Here is a 17,552-nt window from a genome sequence, read left to right on the forward strand (position 1 = left end):
ATGACCACATTCCTCCATAAGTCACTCTTACGGCAGGCCAGCAGGATGAAGCAGGGCCGTCACACTACCAATGATTGACAGCCCATTCAAACTGACTGTCCATCCAGCACGCTTTGCTCTCATTCGTCCGCTAATCCTCGCCTACTCTTGCCTGTGCGCCACTGAGGGATAGGCGCAAGTGTTTCCGGCGATGCCCTAGCCACAAATTTGCGCACAATGGGTAAATATCAGCCAAAAGAATAGCCACCGGCCGGTTATGGGTTTTCCCCACGCAAATGGGAAAAATGTTGCCCATTTGTGCGTGAAATAGCCTAATCTGGCAACACTGGGATGGGATGGAACATGAGCCAGGAAAAAGAGGGAGCAGGAAGGAAACCCTATTTAGGCCATACCTAAAAAAACAAGCCTAATCCCCCTTAAAAGGAAGCCCAAACCAAGCTAATACCCTACTAGAAAAAGCCCAACTGATGGTGTAGATCGAAAAGTGCAAAAAGCTTAATAAAAAAATTACAAGCAAAGGAGCAGGAACCACAGTGGGCGGGGCAGCAGTAACACAACTGTGGCATTAAGAGGAGGTGGTAGGAAGAATTCCATATTTGGATGTAAGCAGCTAAGGTGCTGAAGCTAAACACAGACAAACAGTAACTGAGCAGGGATCCAAGGAAGAAATAGTCCCCAAAGAACACAGAAAGAACAATAGCAGAATGAGCCTCTGCTCTGCGGGAGGAACAGAAGAGAGAAAGGAGGAACAAAGAGGCAGGACTGACCACTAGCAAGCAAGGGGTTTTAAAGTGCACTGACATAGACAAATGAAAAGCAATGGCAGAAAAGGGGATGGAATTCGATGCATACAGACAGATTACAGCAGGTCTCGAAGAGACAGCACATGCCCTGTCTGGCTTGACCTAAAAAATTTGTTTTTTGATGAACAGATCCAGAGTGGAATTCAAGTGACCACTAGAAGGGTTGTGACCTGTATCTGGTAAAAAGGGATACGATTGTGTTAGACAGCTAAAACATCTGTGAGGGAAGTCATTAGGCACAGAACCAGCTGGCTTGGATTGGAAAAGGACAGGTTGAGCAATAGGCCGCCCAATGGAAAGGAATTGTCTTTTGTCTAAATCTAATGGGCAGAATGGGAAAGAGCCGACGCGTTGTAAAATAGTAATCAACATGAACGAAGGTTAATGAATGTGCTGTTATGTGAGATATGTTTGTGGATATTATAGCATTGTATTCAAATTAATTTTTTGATATTTTTCTATTCTAAATTTTGCGCGATCTAATTTGTGTGATGAGTTTTAAATTTGTTCTTGTCGATTATCTATTATGTCTGACCCGTCAATAGAGCGCGAGAGATGTGTTTATTTTTATTTTTCTACATTTTAACCCATTGGAGTTATTGATACAGGTAGTGGGATTATTGGCCCAATTCCTGTAGGCAGAGTTTGATTCCGTCATCTGAGGTGAGCAGGGGAAAGAATTACACAGCTGAAGAAAGATAACTATTTTGCTATTCACACGCCGTCCTGAAGTGAGGTTTTTGCAAATAGCTGATTGGCAACTATGCCACTCTTGGGAAAAGAACATGTTGAACAGTGGTTAAAATATTTAGACAGATTGATGGTAGTCCAGGAGAGTGGTGGAAATAGTGGTCACTCAGGGAAATGGAAAGAGATTAAGGCTGAAACCCCTGTTGAAAGCTACAGGGAAATGTATGGTGATGTTGTAATAATTCGTTTCTATTTATTAAGGAAAGGGCCTTCATTCAAAAACTAATCTGCATTACAAGTGAATTAATCAGTTTTGATCTGAGGTGATGTTTATATACAGGATTAAGGTTTTTAATGCATGTTTTGAATAGTGTTATATTTCAGTGAAGATTATTGTCTGGGTGTTTTTGAAGTGAATGACTTTGCTGTAAGGAGAGCCATTATTCACACTCGAGAAAAGTGAACAGTAAATTGAAATTCAGAAGGTAAGGCTCTTTTATTCTGCTGTTATCTGTTTTAGACAGGTATAGTTCTAAGTTCAGCGAGCAAGAGCTAAATCTTGAAACAAATGTTCTGGAAGCAGGCTAAAGAATACCAACTTTAATAGGAAGCCCCAGCAGCCGCCAATGCCTGCCACCAACACGTCCCTATAACTAAACTCTTCAGACATGCCCCAATATTCAAGACCCACAAGGACAGACAAAGGCTGCAGCACTAGACAGTGCACATACTCGGGACACGCCACACAGGGAACATGTATTAAACCACCAGAATAGGAAACCTCGAGCACCAGTAGAAAAGTAACAAACAATGGCAAAGCCAATAGGTCTCGCCTATACAAGAGCTATTGGCTTTGTCAATGTGGTTTTGCCATATTGTACACTAGGGTGGATGCTGTTCAGCATGGCTAAAGGTTTGTGCCGTGGAGTGTCCTAGAGTGGAGTGGGGAGAGTAGAGTGCCATAGACTAAATTTGTTGGAGTAGAGGGTAGTAGAGCAGAGTAGGAGAAGTAGAGTGTCAAAGAGTTGAGTAGAGGGGTGTAGAATTTTGTGGTTCGGTGGCAAAGAGTGTCGTAGAGTGGTATCATAGAGTGCAGTCTCGTAGTGTTGAGTGGCGTAGAGTGGAGTGAGGTGCAATAGGGTGAAGGGGTTGGGGAGGATTAGGGTAGTGGGGTGCATTGGGGTAGAGTTGCTTGGAATTAGAGTGGAGTGGAGGGGTTGGAATGGATTGGATGGATTGGATTGGAATTGGGTGGATTGCAATGGGGTAAGGTGGATTGGAATTGGGTGAATTGGAGTGGTGTATATTACATTGGTTTGGTGTGGGGTGATTTGGATTGGATTAGATCATGGTGGTTTTGAGTGGGGTAAAGTAGAGTGGAGTGGAGGGGTTACAACGGATTGGACGGGTTGTACTGGATTGAAGTGGGGTGGGGTAGATTAGATTGGAGTTGGGTGGATTGGACTGGAGTGGGGTGGGATAGTTTGGGTTGGTGTGTGTTGGGCTGGATGGATTCAATTGAGTGAGTTGACCGAACAGGGGGCAGTTGGATTGGATTGGGGAAGACTGGGTGGGTTGGGGTAGAGTGGAGTGGATGGACTGCAGTGGAGTGGCATGGGCTGGATGGGGTGGATTTAATTGGAGTGTGGTGGATTTGATTGGGGTGGGGTGGATTAGAGTGGAAGGCATTGGAATGCAGTCGGTGGATTATTTTGGATTGGAATTGGGCAGATTGTTTTGGATTGGAGATGGACAGATTGGAATAGGGCAGATTGCTTTGGTTGGAGAGGGGTACATTGTCCTGGCTTGGAGGGGGCAGATTGTTTTGGATTGGAGCAGGGTGGATTAGAGTGGGGTAGACTGTTTTGGACTGGATTGGGGCAGACTGGAGCATGGCAGACTGGAGTGGGGCAGGTTGTTTTGGATTGGAGTGTGGCAGCTTTTTTTAATTGGACTGGGCGAGAATGTTTTGTATTAGAGTGAGGTAGATTGTTTCATATTGAGTGGGGCAGATTATTTTGGATTGGATTGGGGTTTATTATTTTGGATTTAAGTGAGGCAGATTGGAGTGGGGCATACTGTTTTGAATTGGAATGAGACAGTTTGTTTTAAACTGGAGAGGGGCAGATTTCTTTGGTTTAAATTGGGACAGATTGTTTTGGATTGGAGTGAAGGAGATTGTTTTACATTGGGAGTAGGCAAGCTGTTTTTGAGCGAAGTGGACAGATTTTCTGGAGTGGGGCTGATTGTTTAGGATTGGAGTGGGGCAGATTGGATTGTGGAAGACTGTAGTGGGGAAGATTATTTTGGATTGGAGTTAGGCGAATTGTAGTGGGGCAGATTGGAGTGGTGCAGATTAGAGTGGTGTGAATTGAAAGGATTGGAGGGTGGTGGTTTGGAGTGAATTAGATTAGGGTGTGTGGTATGGTTTGGAGTGGGGTGGATTGGATTGGTCTGGGGTGGATTGAATTGAGCTTGACAGATTGGTGTGGGGAGAGGTGGGGTGGATTGATACGAACTGGAGTGCCTCAGATTGGAGTGGGGTGGATTGGGGATGTACTTCATGATTATGTGTTAAAGAATCATTTCCGAAATTACACATCAGAAAGAAACAATGACTCTGCAATAACATAATCCTCGACTTTTGAGAACAGCGCTCCATGATCAGATACAAAAAAAAAATACGAGTGCAAAGTGAGAAAAGAAGACTTGCTAAAATAGAAGAAAGTTAAATATAGAAAATACATCTTTGCATTTTTGTTTGTCCTGCTGGCCATGTTTTTGCCGTTCACATGCCTTCTGTTTGCAGGGCACTAAAAATTAACCAGAACAAAAAAGTACATCAATCATGTGGCGAGCAGTTGACATGCACTGTTAAAGTTGAATCGATCAGTGCTTGGTCCCTGCTCCACAGAGAGTAACACAAATAATGCTAAGCCTGGCTTGATGAATTACGAAGCTGTAAAGAAGCAAACCAACAAATGGTAAGACACAGGCAGGCTCCAAGCCTTTTTCTGTATACAAGAGTGTCTTCTAAGCTTCAAAATGAGGCTGCTTAATATCCATGCCTGTGCTGTTTTCTTACCTAAGACTTGCCTGTCCCTATTTGTGGAAATCACATTTGGTTATGGCACAGTTTCAGCTATGGCCTATGGCTATGGCTCTGATACCCATGCTATAGATATGATACCAAAGAATGCGTAAAGAATGACAATTCACTTTTTTGATACTTGTAAGAAACAGTTTATCCTACTAAATTACTAGTGTTTATGTTATTCAAGTGTTGCCATTTGTAAGGACTTTTGAAGCATATTAACTAAAACCATATTGCTTTTCATAGCTGTCAGTCTTGGGGTCATCTTCCCCCAAATGTATTGCCTACCTGCCGCTCATTTTTGGCCTACATTTGTTTTTTTAGCCTTAGGACTTTACCAGTCGTAACCAGTGCTAAAGTGCTTGTGCTCATTTCCCTAAACATGGTTTGATTGACATATACCTTACTGGGATATTTAATGTATTTATAATTCCGCTGTAGAGTGATATATCGTATACCAAATGCTTGTAAACTAAACTAAATGCAACCAGTGGGGATGCAGCAGTTATTGTACCACCCAGCCTGACTTCGCATTTAAACCCCCTTTGCCAAACCTTAAACATCCCTTTTATTACATGTCACCCCTAAAGCAGACCCTAGGTAGCCCATAGGACAGGATGCTGTGTAATTTAAAGGTTGGAAATGTACTAGTAGAGAAAAACTGATAGGTTCGCTTTTCACTACTGTGATACTTAACCCCCTCCCATAGGATAACATTGGGAGTTCCTTATTACATTTTAAAGGTGTAATTTCTATTTTTGAGAAGGGTGATATATCATGTTTGATACCTATGAAATTGTAAAGATAAACCTTCTTTAATGGTAAAGTCGATTTTTCATTACAATTTTGAAAATGCCACTTTTAGAAAGCTGACCTTTTCCTGCCCTTAGCTCTCTGTGCCTGCAACCTGTCTTGGGTCACATGACTTGGTGTAGCTGACAGTTAGGCTTTGTAAAATACTCCCAGTCAGTAAATAGAGGGATTAAGTGTGCTTCACTGGGTTATCAATTGGCAGGATGGGAGGGCGGAGCTTTGCACCTGAATAGGCTATGTCTCCACACAAAGGGCCTAATGACCCTGCATTGTCACTTTAGCCAGCTTGGAGCCAGGGCTGGGGTGTCAGGAAATTCCATGCACTTCAAAGAACCTTTCCAGAAACGTATCTTACCTGCCATAAGAAGGGCACCAGGGTATACAAAAATAGGACCTTCAGACCCACACTTTAGTACACTTCTGGACCTGCGGATACTCTGCCAAGAAGAAGGACCGCTGTGCTGGTACAAGGGCTGCCACTCTACTGGACTGCTGCTCTACAGGACCTGCTGTCCTTCTCTGCTGACCTGCTGACCTCTTGCCTGGGGAAGAAGAACTGGACATGCAACTCCATCCTGACCCCAGAGTGACCCAAATGGATATTCTGCTGTCTTCATCATCTAAGCCTCAGGGACAGGTCCTGGACCCTTGGTGTGGCTCTCGAGCTCTTGAATTCAAGCTGTTGGGCTCTTTGCGACCGCAAACTGCCCTTTTTGCACCAGACCCGCAGGACTTCCATAAAAATTTCACACAAGCCTCTACCAGCCCGTCTGTTACCACAGCAAGCATCGAGCACCGCAGAGGACCACCAATGCGAAGCTCCAACCTGTCCAGCCTTCTCTTCACATCATGCTGCTCACCACCAGCGATCTTCTCCTTGCTCCCCTCAACTCTAATGTAATTGTGACTCTTGGCACAAACTTTGTAAAACTTCAGTTTTACTAATTTGTGATTGTATCTGACCCACCCTCCATCTCAGTCGGCCTGAACTTTAAACTTTGACCCAGTACAGTACTACTAGATAGCCATGGTTAGCACTTTGTACTTTTAGGTGCTATTTTAATGTTTAATCTTTAAAAATTCATAACTCTAGTTCTCTGTATTGGATTTTTGCCATTTTGGTCTTGATTTATTTATTACGTTTTCCAACCTGGAGTGAAGAGTTTTCACTGTTTTCCTGTTTGAAGTGTTGCAAAAACAGTTCACACATTGCCTCTAATTTAAGCCTGACTGCTCAGTTCCAAGCCACCAGGGGGTTAGACAGGTTAATTTGGGGCTTGCTTGTGCCTTACCCTGACTAGGACTGTGGTTGCTGCTTGGCCAGAGCCCACACCCTAGTCAACCAGTAATCCAATATCTAACATTGCTCCTTTTTCTATTATTTAAAAATAAATGAAGTAAAATGTACCATTTTGTCAAGTTTTCTGTTTATATCTTGACAATTTGTATATGGTTTATTATTAACAGACATTTATTAATTCTATCTGGTGTGCCTTATTGGAAAGTGAATTGCACTGTGTTTTGACATGATGAATCATTGTATATTACATGGTTTCGATAAGTTTTAAAATGAAGAGGGATTTATGATAATTAAAAGTGCACTCACAATGCTGTCAGACCAACCAATCTTGTAGACAAACTATTTGATCCAGTAAAAACGGTGTTCATTAGTGTGTGAGAATCCTGTCTATTCTGTGACAGTGTTGGTAATCTTGAACAACTGAAAGCTGCAAATCTATTATTCAGTCAAAATCTTGTAGTTATTAAATAGGAGGATATGGGTCCTTAATTAATTTCTTCTTGATTACAATGACTATAATTACTATTGTTTTTATAAATAATGTATTTTGTGTATTATATCATTTTTATTGATAGCAAGTTAATTAATTTTGAGTTCTTCCCTCCAATTATTTTTACATGCTTATGTTGAATGGTGACAAGAGCACATGTGTAAACGCCTTTTACACTTTAGTACGCAGCCACTTGAGTACATGGTGTTCCTGAGTAAGGTTACTTATTAAATAGGGTTTATATGCATATAATGGAACAGGAACGTGGGACCTCTGCTGCACAGATGCGCTCCTGTTCTACCCGAAGTGGGGAAAACATTAGTCTACAGGGAAACCTGGCTAAATACACCTTGGGATACTCTATTAAAATGAAATACCTTGCGTGTAGTTTTTACAGTATTAGTGGTAGTGCGTGTTACATAGTTTTTAGATAAAATCGCTTGTTGTCCCTTTGCAAGTATAAAAGTGCTTTGGATTATTTCAAAACTTCGATGTATATTGATACCTGTAAAGCAATCCATTTGAAAGATGTTCCTACTTTAACCTCTCATCATTTCACTGTGCTACCAGAATAAACAATACTATCTACACTGTACTTTGAACTTCTAAGTATTTGTTGGATGTAGTAATGCATTACATTTACCCAACCTCCTAATTGCTCCTCTGCAACTTCCTTAAGCCAACTATTGTCTCTGGACCACCCATCAACCTCGATAATACATAAACTTTGGGCACTGCATTGGGGCCTAAATCCAGATTACTCGTAACGGGTAATACCGGTATATTTGCACGCTGGTCGTTATGTGAATCCCTTCGCATAGTAAAACTTTCCAGTGAACCTAAATAAAATTAAAAAGAGTGTTTCATTGCTTTTATGGAAAAGTGTATAGTGTATTTGCATGCCAGCTTAACGCTTATAAGAAGATTGAGTATTTTGAGCCAAAGTGAGTATCAGAAGAATGCATTTTATATATTTCCTATTTTATTCCCCCTAGATCTGATCTGAGTGATTTTCTGGGGCTTATGGAGCAGTATGCAAGCGAGTGCAACATCCTGCTCAACCAATCTGAAATCTTCCACTCCCTCCAGACTGAGAAATATGACATTGGAGTACTTGACAGCTTTAACCCTTGCTGTTTCCTGTTTGTGGAAAAACTAAGATTACCATTTGTTGCTTTCTTTCCTACAATATTTGCGGATGCCCAAAAAATGGGAATCCCAAGTCCCCCATCCTATGTTCCTATGCACCAGTCGCGTTTTACAGATCATATGGATTTCTGGGAGCGTATCAAGAACGTGTTCATGTATCTTATCTCAAAAACAGTTGATCATCAAGTACACAGAAAGTTTGACAAAGTTATAGAAGACCATTTCCCTGAAGGAGCTAGACCAGCTATTTCTGAGCTCTACCAAAAAACAGAACTCTGGATCTATAACACTGACTTTTCCATTGAATTTGCACGCCCTCTTCTTCCAAACACCATTTATATTGGAGGGATACTGGCAAGGCCTGCAAAACCAGTTTCTCAGGTGAGTGCACTTGCATATTTCTTTTAGTGTGTACTTTTCCTTATAAAATTCAGCAGATACGCCAAAACCAGTTAACAATTGCATTGTCTGATTACAGATAGCATACATTATGATGCCATTCTATTTCTTTCTTTTTTTATATATGGTAATTCCGATGAGGGTAGCTGTTTGAAAAACAATTAATGACTCTTTTTTTCTTGAACTATTAAAGTTTTATTAATAGCCAATTGCTCAGAGGCCTGCAGTACAAACAATATATCCTCATTTCTTTATTTATCACATTTTTATAGCGCATTTTCAAAATTTGTTTATACGTGTCTGTAACAAATGAAGCACACGTTTTTGGTGATATTAATAAAACGGATAGTCTTTTAAGTTGCTCCCAAGTTTAAAGGGATCCTCAGGTGAGAACAAATCAGTTCTCACTACACAAAACAGCCTCACTAACAACCTTCAGGCATAAATATAAATTTAGTATAATGACCTACATGTAAGTACTGTAGTACTGATTTATAGGCAGATTCACCTTCGCTTGTACAAAAAAAGTCAAACACAACATTAGGAATACAGTGTGGTAACCACTCCTATTCAGAGATACCATGGTGCTGGATCTCACAGGATAGTTCCATGAGGTTGACAGAAAAAGAAGTATTACAGCGGAGATGAAGAGGTGGGCTGGGAAATCGATTGCTCAAAGTACTGTGGCAGACCTGAGCTGTTGTTGCACCCCTTTCAATTTAACCACTGCAGTGGCACAGAGGTGAGGAGCTTTGTATAGTGAAAATGATGAAAGTCAGGAAATCAGGTGTGATGAAACTCAGCACATCTATCTACTTTGCACAACAGGATGGCCATTCATCCAGAGTCTAGTGAGCCAGGACAAATTAACACCTTGTAATCAGAGACTAAAAGATAGCAGAGTGGATTGATGTGGCTGGCATGTATTGGCTGTTCTTGATGTTGTTTTTACTAAATATTTGAGTCCTGGAGTTTCTGAATCACTCATGGATGGAAGATGCTGTGGGAGTTGATTTTCTGGCATTAAAGAGCATTACGAACTGAGTCTATGCTAACATTAGATTGTGTTTACATTGTCATCCATCTTGCCTCAACATCGCAATATGCCACATGATGACTATTGCTGTTTTCGGTTCTAAATAAAGTATCACTAGTTTCCACATGACTAAGTAGGGAGTGTTCTCTGAGAGAGATTTTCACTCTACTGTACCAAGGATGTTTTCAACCGTCCCAGGCTCTTGCTAAAGCAATGTATCTTCTCAACTGTTCAGCTAAAGCTGTGAGAATTACTAAATCTCAATGTATTACTATAATAAGAGGATCCTCAAATGTAGTTTGTAGTATAAAGTTTCTTCTAGCTTGTTCCCTATTGGTGCTTAACCTGAGAACCATGTATTCCCACAGAATGTATCAAAGGCTTTGTCTAAAGTCCTATAAAACTATGTGGATATTTGTAACTGAGAGAACCCCTAGTCCCCACCTTTAGAAATCCAATATATACTGAATTTCACTTAGAACTGTACCGACTTCTTTGTACTTATGATTTCTATGCTTTGTTGCTAAACTCGCTGATGGCATGTTATTGTAATCCGCCTAATAAATCTTCATATAAAGCTTTGAAATGACAATCCTTGTCTGTCATTTTTAAGAAAATGTTTCAGCATATTCTTATGAATTTTCCTAATTAAAATATTGGTGGTTCCCTACGGGGAGCACCAAATTCTGTATCAGAACTACAGCGCTCCCAGTACTAGCCATTGGTGCATCTCCATGAGTACAAATTCGATGCAAATTTGTGTGTTTTTTGCAATTTTCACCCCGAGTGGGCTGGGTATGCTCAGACCTGAGTCCCAGGCACTCCACATCACTGGAGTCAAGCTATCCAGGCTGAAGAAGGCTGATAGCCAGAAACCGATCCTTGGATGCTTGATTCCGGTCTAGGAAAGACATGGCTTAGTAGTTCGGGCTGGACTGTTCCCATGAGGCACAGGGTCAAGGCTGAACTGTGTTTTTTGCAATTTTCACCCCGAGTGGGCTGGGTATGCTCAGACGTGAGTCCCAGGCACTCCCCATCACTGGAGTCAAGCTATCCAGGCTGAAGAAGGCTGATAGCCAGAAACCGGTCCTTGTATGCTTGATTCCTGTCTAGGAAAGACATGGCTTGGTAGTTCGGGCTGGACTGTTCCCATGAAGCACAGAGTCAAGGCTCAACTGTGTTTTTTGCAACAAATCTAGTAGCAGAGGATAGTTCCGATTGCTGCTGACTCTTAAACTAATAAATTAATTGGCTGCAGAACTGGACCCTATTCGTTTATGATCTAGATGGTTTACCCCAAGGGATAAATTGATCCAGTCTCAATCCGATCCTGGTTCCAGAGAGATGAGGTGGCTGAGGAAAAACAACAACATGAGAATCAATAGGGATTGCATGCGAAGTGGGGATATGAAGTAGGTGCGGAGAAGTGCATGGTGGAAGTTGTAGTAGGAGTAGGGTGGCGGATGCAAAGGATGACAATTGAGAACAAAGATTATGTGGATCTGATTGTCAGAATTGTTGTAACAATAATTGTATGCTTCTGATGATATTCTTAAATTTTTGAAGAGAGGTACCTCAAGTTGAATATTGAACTGGTGAAATTGTCTGCTAGGAGAGGTGTACTGTCAGCACCTGTCAGTCCCACCAAAGTAGAAACTTAATTTTTTCTTGCATGAATCTACTACCCGAGCTCAGTGACATTTTGCTCCTAGTGCACGGGAAATGGATTTGCTGATCAGTGACTTTCTCAGGCCAAGGTTTCACTATTGCATGGAACTAGGTAGCTTCCTCATTGTTGTAGAAACTTTTGTGTATTTGAAGCAGGCAAACAGTGATAAGATTGAAAAGTAACTTAGAAGCAGCATGAAGTGTTGCGTCATCACGGTGCAGTGCAGGGATTGGCTGCCAGACAGGAATCTGCGCTGATAGGGTGATTGTAAGATCATCCAGCAATGGTTCCTAGAGTATCCAGACGTTTATTGATACACGCAGACACCTCCAGCTTCTCCCTCTAGATCCACCTCCCTTTTTTAGGAATATATGCACATAGAAAATTATAATAGATAGCATTAACACAATAATAGCTATAGATTTACTTTAAAGAACAAAGTGTCTATAATTGTACTGCAGAAAATATCTGCAAGACTTATATCTCTGGTGGTGTTATACAAAGTCACCCTCCATAATACATCCATGGGAGCATTTACTTATACTCCTTGACTCCACTCAGATCCATCCTGCAAAACTACAACACTCTTTTTTGCTTCCCTCACTTTAACTGGGTTGGAAAAAGTACTTTCCCCCTTTCTAACAATACCAATTTTCCTTACCACCACCCAGTCTCCTTCCTTTATATACATTTCCTTTACATCTTTTTTAATATCATAGTAACTCTTGGCTTTGATTTGTTTTTCTACCACACTTCTCCTTACCGCATCTCTACCCAGTCACACACATTCCCTGTTCTTTAATAATCTAAGAACCTCTTTCATTCCCAGCTCCCTGCCCTTTAGGGAAATGAAAGGTAAAAAGCTAGTCACTGAGATAGGAGTGACCCTGTATGCCCAAATTAACTTATTCATCTCCTTCGACCAAGCTGCCCTTTTGTGTTTAATCCCCATTTTGCTCAAGAACTCTCTCATGTAATTGTATGCAAACAGCACCCTGTTATCAGATACTAAAATTCTGGATATTCCCTCATCCATGAACACCCTCTCAAGGAATCCAATTCCACTTTCAGTGTTTATGGACCCTGTAGTTTCAGTGACAAACCATTTGGTGTGGTAATCAATGATAGCAATTATGTATCTATTTCTCTCACCTGACCTGACTACAAGTCCAAAGCGGTTGATAGTCACCTTCTCCCATTGTCTACTGGGTAGTTCCACTCAGTAAAAGGGAGCTTGTCTGAGAATTCCGGACTTGACATAAGCATAACACTCTTTAACTGCATCCTCAATGGCACTGCCCAATCAGGGCCACCAAAAAGACTGGCAGACCCATCTTTTCATCATTTTCCAACCAAGGTGCCCCTCATGTGCAATATGAATGACTTTTCTTCTGAGATTTTTGGGTGGAAAATCTAGTTCCTCCTTATCAGTTTTTCATCACGTGGTAATAAATCTTAAACTGGGCATTGAACGTCCCTTCAGATTTCTAACCTTCAGTCACACATGTTTGTAATTCCTGTAGGGTAACATCATCTTTCATTGCCATTTACCATTCTTCTCGATTGATGGTCGACTCCTCACTCCCTTCCATTAGTACACCCACATCATCATACTTATTTTCCATGTGTAGGCTTTCCATAGGCAATCTAGATAGGCAGTCAGCCATCAAATTTTTTAACAATTGACATACTCTACCATAATTTGAAGACAGATAACATTCACCTAGATATTCTCTAGGTCCCATTCCTCCAAGCCTCTTCCACACCTTGAAAAGGTGAGTCAAGGGCATGTGATCTGTCTTCACTTTAAACTGTAATCTCCAGATAAAGTATCTAAAATGTTTGATTTCCCAACATCATATTAGGGTCTCTCTTTCAATTACCAAATAATTGAATTCAGCCTTCTAGAGGCATCTAGAAACTAACCCTATTTTTCTATCAACCATCTTTCACTTTCATTAAGATGTCACCAATTCCAATATTACTGGCATCAATCATTATGCAAGTTCTGGCAGTTATGGTGCACATAATATACAATCTTTTACACTAATACTAAACGCTTTGTCACATTCTTCATCATACTCAATGGCAGTGCATTTTTTCCTTATCACTTTCAAAGGTTCCATAATCTCCGTGAAATTTGGCACAAATTTGGAGCAATATTCTGCCAGTCCGATAAAAGATTTTAGTTGATCTTTAGTCACTGATTTGGCAACTTCTTTCACTGCACTGACATTCTTCTTCTTTGGTTTAATGCCATTTCCAGATATTTCCATGCTCTAGGTACGTAACATTGGTTCTCCTCAATTGACATTTTTCTTTCTTTATAGTCAACCCACAATCCTTTAGTCGCAATAACACTTTCATCAAATGATCCTGCTCCTCCTCATTTTTTTCCACGATCAAGATGTCGTCCAGAAACATAGGATTTGTCTAAGGCTTCTCAGAAACCAGTGCATGATCCTTTCAAATACCGCTGAGGCCGACGCAAGCCCAAAAGGCATCCTGCATTACTGGTATGCTCTCAGCGGTGTCAAAAAGGATGTAAGTAGTTTAGAGTCCTTATGAAGGTCTATCTGGTGGTGCACTGCAGACATATTGTTTACACGGAAAAGCTTTCCTCCCCCATCACATTCAACATCTCTGGGATGTTGGGGAGGAGCTGCTTGTTCACCCATATGTTTTTATTTAGGCCTCGCAGGTCTATGCACTTGGGCACTTCAGCTATTGGTGCTGGCCATTCAGAGGATTCTATCAAATATATTATCCCCTGTTCCAGCAACTAGTCCAGCTATTTCTGCAGTGGTTCTTTCATTAGATGAGAAACATTTCTCACTCAATGCACCCATAGAACAGCATTTTTCTTTAGCACAATTTTATGTGAAAACACCTTGAGCTTCTCTAGCTTATCCGTGAATACCTCTGGGTATCTCTCCATCCCTTTTTTTGCCATAAACCTCCTAACATTTCTTGCCTTTTCCACACAGTGCACCCTAGTAGTTTTAACTGGCTTTTCAGCATTAGGATTGAGGATTATATGCAGGTCTCTTGATGGTGCCACCTTACCAGATCCGAACCTTGTTTGGTTATATGCATTTAACCATGCACCAGTTCTCCTTCAAAATGTATCATCATCCATCTCAACCCCATTATGTCAATGTCCTTCCCTCCGTAGCCCACTGCCTTTCTGTTGGATGTATTCAATTTATCATTTTCCTTCCAATGCCTATGAAAGGTATCTTGAGATAACAGAGTATAAAGCCTCCCTGAATCTCCTAACATCCTCACTTGATGGTTTTCAATATACAAATTGCAATGAGGCTTCTCCAATTTTACATCCTTTCTCTAGTTACTCCCCCAGCCTGTGATGCTCTATGCTTTCTCTCACATACGTCATCCATAACAAGCACCAGTTCATGTACATTTTCATCCAACATCATGAACTTCTCTAATCTTGGTTACACGATTCCTTGACCTATAGACCTTGGAGAAATGATCGTTTCTCTAACATTTGTGAAACAAGCGTTTCTTGCTATACATTTTGTACTTGACCCTATATGCCCAGATGCTCCACAACAATATCATCTAAGGGTTCTGGAATACCATTTTTGTGCTCCCATGAAAATGATTTTTCTCAACTAGTTTAGCCTTCTTTACCTCATTATTTATTTATTGTTAACTATTTATTTTTTATTTTTCGTGAAATATATTACATGGACAAATATTAGGCCACAGAGGTGCAGGAACTTTCCGTCAATGGCAAGTCTAAAAACAAGACAATGCGTAACCCCCACCTCCACCAACACTTTTGCTTTCCCCCAACATCCTACAAGGCCCAGCAGTAGCATAGTGATACACGAGTACCTCTTCCAAAGAATGATACGATATCCACTTGGCCCAGACTTTCTGGTATTTGCGTGGGCAGCGCCTATTAGATAACGTGACCTTCTCCACTACCATGTACATATCCAATGCAGTGGGCTCGTTGCAGGCTCTTTGAAGTGCGAAGTCAGAATACGCCCCGCTCACTCCCAGCGGTCCTAATAGGTGGGCCCCTCGTCCTCCTACTTCCCCACAGGACTTTCTGGCATTCCACACAGCAGACTGGTTACAGGCACTTTGAAGTGCAAAGTCATGTTCTCCCATGCCTGCTCCCAGCAGTCCTCACAGGCCTCACTGGTGGGTCCCTAGGACTTGTATTCCACCGCAGGCCTTTCTGGCATCCCACACAGCAGGTTGGTTGCAGGTGCTTTGAAGTGCAAAGTCATGTTCCGCCCCACCTTCTCCCAGCGGTTCTCATATGCCTCACAGGTGGGTCCCTGGAACTTGTAGTCCCCCACAGGTCTTTCTGGCGCACTCTTCTGGGTGACTTCGCACTTGGATTTGTAGTAAAGTTACTCAAGAGTGTAAAAGTAAGTTTACTAGTAGTAAATCTGAACATGTAGACTACTCCGTGTCCGCCACTGACATAAACCTTAGATGAAACACACAAATGGTGAGGGGGGGAATTTTTGCAATTTGTTTAACCATTGGCAATCGCTCTGGGTAGCATCCCAACCCATTGTTCCTTTGCCCACCATGTCTCCTTCGTTTGGACCCAGCCATATGCAAATCAGTTGTCACCCAGCTCCTAGACATATGAATATGGACTCCAGCCTCTGATTCTTGCTTTGTACGCTTTCCATTTCCAATTTACTGGTAACTCCTTTCACAGTTTTAAAACACAAAGAAAATTATTAAGTAATTAAAATTAAGTCAAAACATTTGCCCATTTCAGTTTTTTTCTTTCAGTTATTACTTTAAATAGATTTTACATATGTAGGTTTTAGCAGCAGTTTAAGAGCATATCAGTCCTCGAAAAATCTGAAAAATAATATCAGGCTTGCAAGTCAAGTGGCTTGAATAATCTACTCAACCTGCCTGTGATGTACTTGACCCATAAAAATTTCTCAAATTGTATGATTCTAGTAAAATATTTTATTTCACAGTCACCTTTTTCTTCATTATCACATAAAATGGCACATATGAGTCTGCGGTACAAAAAACTCTTTTGTTTGATTTAACGGACTAAACTATTGCTCCATTTTATAATATAAATGTAGCCCACATATAGAATACATTGGACTCCTGACATGCCTCTTACTTCACTAATGCATACAAAAAAGTATAGATAGAATGCTTGAATGAATCTCAGCCAGTCTAATTACTCAGGCCGCCTCCCAACCATTGTTGTTTTGCACATCATGTCACTAATATGAAAATCAGTCTTGACCCTGCTACAATCGAAATAGCCCAGCCCAAACTGCTAAGCAGGTCTTTTCTGAACAGGAACACAAGCAACCCAGGACCAGTATTGCCCTAGATATGGGCTCATCAGCCGGGTAATTGTTTCGTTCCAGTGACACAGTGCGCACAGGACCCACATCTTGGCATACCTGTGTTGCTTATGGCGACACACTAAGGTATACTGTTGGAAAGTGGTTCATTAGTAGTAATAAGTAGTGACCTATCACTAGTAATAAGACCACAAACACAATAAAAGTGTCAGTTAACGTCTCAATAACTTATTCCCTGTGAGCAGGTAGGCTTAACGTAGGAAACAGGTGTGTAAAGCATTCAAATCACCAATACATTCAATATGTAAGACAAACCACACAAGAAAAATTCAACACCAATTTATTAAAATAGGTTATAGTTTTTTCAAACAAATAGACACCAAACGACAAAAATCGAATGTTGGGGACCAGAGATATCAGGTCAGGCAGGGGATCTGAGTTGCCATGCAGCTCTCCCATATTTATTCAGTGTTCCTGGGCATCAAAGAGGGAGCTCCACCTGACCAATGTGTTGCAGGGTGTCACCCAGGTAGGTGTATGACCACTTCCTCTAAAGTGTGGCCAACTCTTGACCTAGAAAAAACTATTCTTCCGAAATCAGAAATGGAGAAAGTCTCCCCTGGAGGGTTAGATAAACCACTGGTGTGGCTACGTTTCCTGAACACTCCCCTTCCAGCCCCCTCAATAATCTAACTACCGGGGCTCCTGCCTGGCTGTAGGTGCATGTGGGAGGAGGTGAGCCTATGCTTCCCTAAACTGTCAGACTCCCTTTG

The 17,552-nt window shown here is 41.3% G+C and overlaps 1 protein-coding gene across 1 annotated transcript in view; it reads left to right on the forward strand.

Annotated features, from left to right (window-relative positions):
• The window catches only part of LOC147726408 (UDP-glycosyltransferase 3A1-like), a 446,431-nt gene that overhangs the window by 159,828 nt on the left and 269,051 nt on the right, over nt 1-17,552 (forward strand). The window contains exon 4 of the mRNA XM_086960530.1: nt 8,186-8,720. Coding sequence (XP_086816656.1) covers nt 8,186-8,720 — 535 coding nt within the window. The remainder of the gene's footprint in view (nt 1-8,185; nt 8,721-17,552) is intronic.

The sequence above is a fragment of the Lissotriton vulgaris genome, chromosome 3_1, assembly GCF_964263255.1.
Source record: "Lissotriton vulgaris chromosome 3_1, aLisVul1.2, whole genome shotgun sequence".
Lineage (NCBI taxonomy): Eukaryota > Metazoa > Chordata > Amphibia > Caudata > Salamandridae > Lissotriton > Lissotriton vulgaris.